The sequence below is a fragment of the Rhincodon typus genome, chromosome 4 (assembly GCF_021869965.1).
Source record: "Rhincodon typus isolate 14 chromosome 4, sRhiTyp1.1, whole genome shotgun sequence".
Taxonomy (NCBI): Eukaryota; Metazoa; Chordata; class Chondrichthyes; order Orectolobiformes; family Rhincodontidae; genus Rhincodon; species Rhincodon typus.
Genome location: NC_063335.1, coordinates 90447410 through 90449966, shown reverse-complemented (window position 1 = coordinate 90449966; position 2557 = coordinate 90447410). Strand labels below are relative to the sequence as shown.

The window sequence follows — 2557 nt, the reverse complement described above, 5'->3', positions numbered from 1 at the left end:
ATTTCTGAAGAAGGGTCCCGACCCGAAACTTCAGCTTTCCTGTTCCTCTGATGCTGCCTGGCCTGCCGTGTTCCTCCAGCTCCACGCTGTATTATCTCAGACTCCGGCATCGGCAGTTCTTACCACCTCTGTAAAAAACGACATGACTGGTTGTTGGAGGAGGAGTGTTATCTGACTTAGCTAGACCTGGGGCTCAGGCTTACCCTGACTCTAACTGTACATTGTCTTCCATGATCTCTCAATTCTTAAATGTGACCAATGAATGGAAAATAGCTGTGACTATGCCTGGAATGAGCAAAATCACTATTTGTTTGCTGTCCAATAATGTGGGCCCTACTTCTGAGTGACAGGAGACTCTTTATGAAGCCAATGTATTTATTATGCACGTACGGGGTGCAAATTTGAGTCATTTGCAATTATACCATCTTGCATATGAAATTCATAGTGTCTAACTGTGTAGGATGTAAATGCTGGTCAAAAGCACTGTGTACCATGTCAATGATGCTTGCAGGTTTGACACAGACAGCTCTGTGAATCAGAAATAGTCATGTGTGACCTTAAAAGAGGCACCTGCAGGCCACAGAGCAGACTACTAATGCAAGATCAAGTAGGCTGATGAAGGGCAGGAAACTGATCCTCTCTCAACGTGAACTGTAAGTATAATGCACCACAATCTTTAATGCAGTAATGCCTTTCATGGCTGATGTGGAGCTGGGAGGAGAGGGGCTCAATATTACTGCAGCACTTGCAAACTCCTGCTGTTTCTTTGCATCATGACTAGTAGGGTATTCATCTGAACAAGGTCCAATGCTAAAGTTCCACAGATGCAAATGCTGCCTACTCACATCATTAAGAACCTCTTCTATATCAGCTAATATTGGATATGGAGAGACTGTCTTTGGGGACAAATTGTATAGGATGGTAGTTGAATAGTACTTACTACCTCAGAATGCGGCAGATACTGGAACATTGAGTCAATTTAAAGAAAAGAAAGACAGATTTTAAATTAGTGATGGATGAGGGTTTATGGAAAATGGGCAGAGTTGATGTTGAGATGAGATCAGCCATGATCGTATTGAACAGCAGACCAGAGTAGAGGGCTGACTTGCCTACTCCTGCTTTCAGTTCTTATGTTCAGTGCAGGGGCTGAGGTGAGCTGGGGTGAGATGTCAGGTGGAAATTGGAAGGAGTTGGGTAGATGACATGGTTTTGGTAGCCAGGATAACATTGGAATTAGTCAAGTCTGGAAGCAACAAAGGCATAGATGAGATTTCTAGCAATAGATGAATTGACCAATTGCAAGCTGGAATTATTTCTAGATCTGGGCATGAACAAAGCTTTCTTACTCTGAAACAAATGTGTTATTAATAGCCACAGCCAACATATAAAAGGTGACTGAAACCATTAATTTTTCTCCCTTTAAAGTCTATTTTCAACTAAGCATACAGCTACACTTTAGGCTCCACCATACTTTGCTTTCCTAACTTGATTGGTTCTTCAGAGATAGTAGGAACTGCCGATGCTGGAGAATCTGAGACAACAAGGTGCAGAGCTGGATGAACACAGCAGGCCAAGCAGCATCAGAGGAGCAAGAAATCTGACATTTCGGGTCTAGACCCTTCTTCAGAAATGATTGATTCTTCCACAGCTTTGACAAGAAACTACTTTCCTCAGATTTGCTTTAAGTTTGCTGCTGCTTCATAGCAATGCACTGTTATCTTCTACAACAACCTTTACTCTAAATATGATGTACTGTGGTCACTCTGTACCAATTCATTTAATTTTCTTACACATTCCAAAGTTTTTATTTTAATTTCTGTACCTCTGACTTAGTTAATACCGGTGGTTTTTTTTACCAAGAGAGAAAAAAAATTAAACCCTTTCAGTTTTACTTCCTGCCTTCATTTCAGCTTCTAACCTCTTCCCATCCAAACACTCACCTCACTTCCAAATTCGCTAAGAACTCCTCTATGGTGAGGTTATCCAATAAGACAAAGTCGGCTTTGCCAAACTCCAAGCTCTCCTGCTCTGCCATTCCTTTTGACAGGCGTGGTGTGACTCTGCTGGTTCGGAAGTGATATGAGCTCAACCCAGGCTCCTTCCTTCTAATATGACATCCGGAAGGTACCAATCAGCTGAGACGCTTCTTGCACAGTCACTATCTGTGGTTGCAGCCTGTTTCCCCTCAAACCTTCAGGAACCATTGCTGAATTTGACAGAATACTTACAAAGAAGAAGGAAGTTAAGCCTGGGGCTTGGCAATGCCAGTGTAAAGAAATTTTGTTTGTGTTCATATAAGGTTCCCATTAGGGAAGTTCGATATTCAATCTCCTTACCATTCAGTAATACGTCAGCTTCTCAGCATTCTTGTCTCTGAGATTGTATGTTCAAATTCTATTCCAGAGTCTTATGTAGAATTGGAATATATAGTCTAGAAAGAGGCATTTTCCATAATGATAACATGCAGCTCATTCACATTCTCACTGCTTCTGGACAAAGATGTTTCTTCTGAATCCATTATTTGACTTCTTCGTGATGACCTCATATAGATGGTGTA

At 41.6% G+C, this 2557-nt stretch overlaps 1 protein-coding gene across 1 annotated transcript in view; it reads right to left on the bottom strand.

The window, feature by feature from the left end:
- LOC109935063 (unconventional myosin-Id-like) overlaps positions 1-2057 on the bottom strand; it is a 121915-nt gene extending 119858 nt beyond the window's left edge. Inside the window, exon 1 of the mRNA XM_048595790.1 lies at positions 1941-2057. Coding sequence (XP_048451747.1) covers positions 1941-2035 — 95 coding nt within the window. The 5' untranslated portion in view covers positions 2036-2057. The remainder of the gene's footprint in view (positions 1-1940) is intronic.
- Positions 2058-2557: the final 500 nt, after the last annotated feature.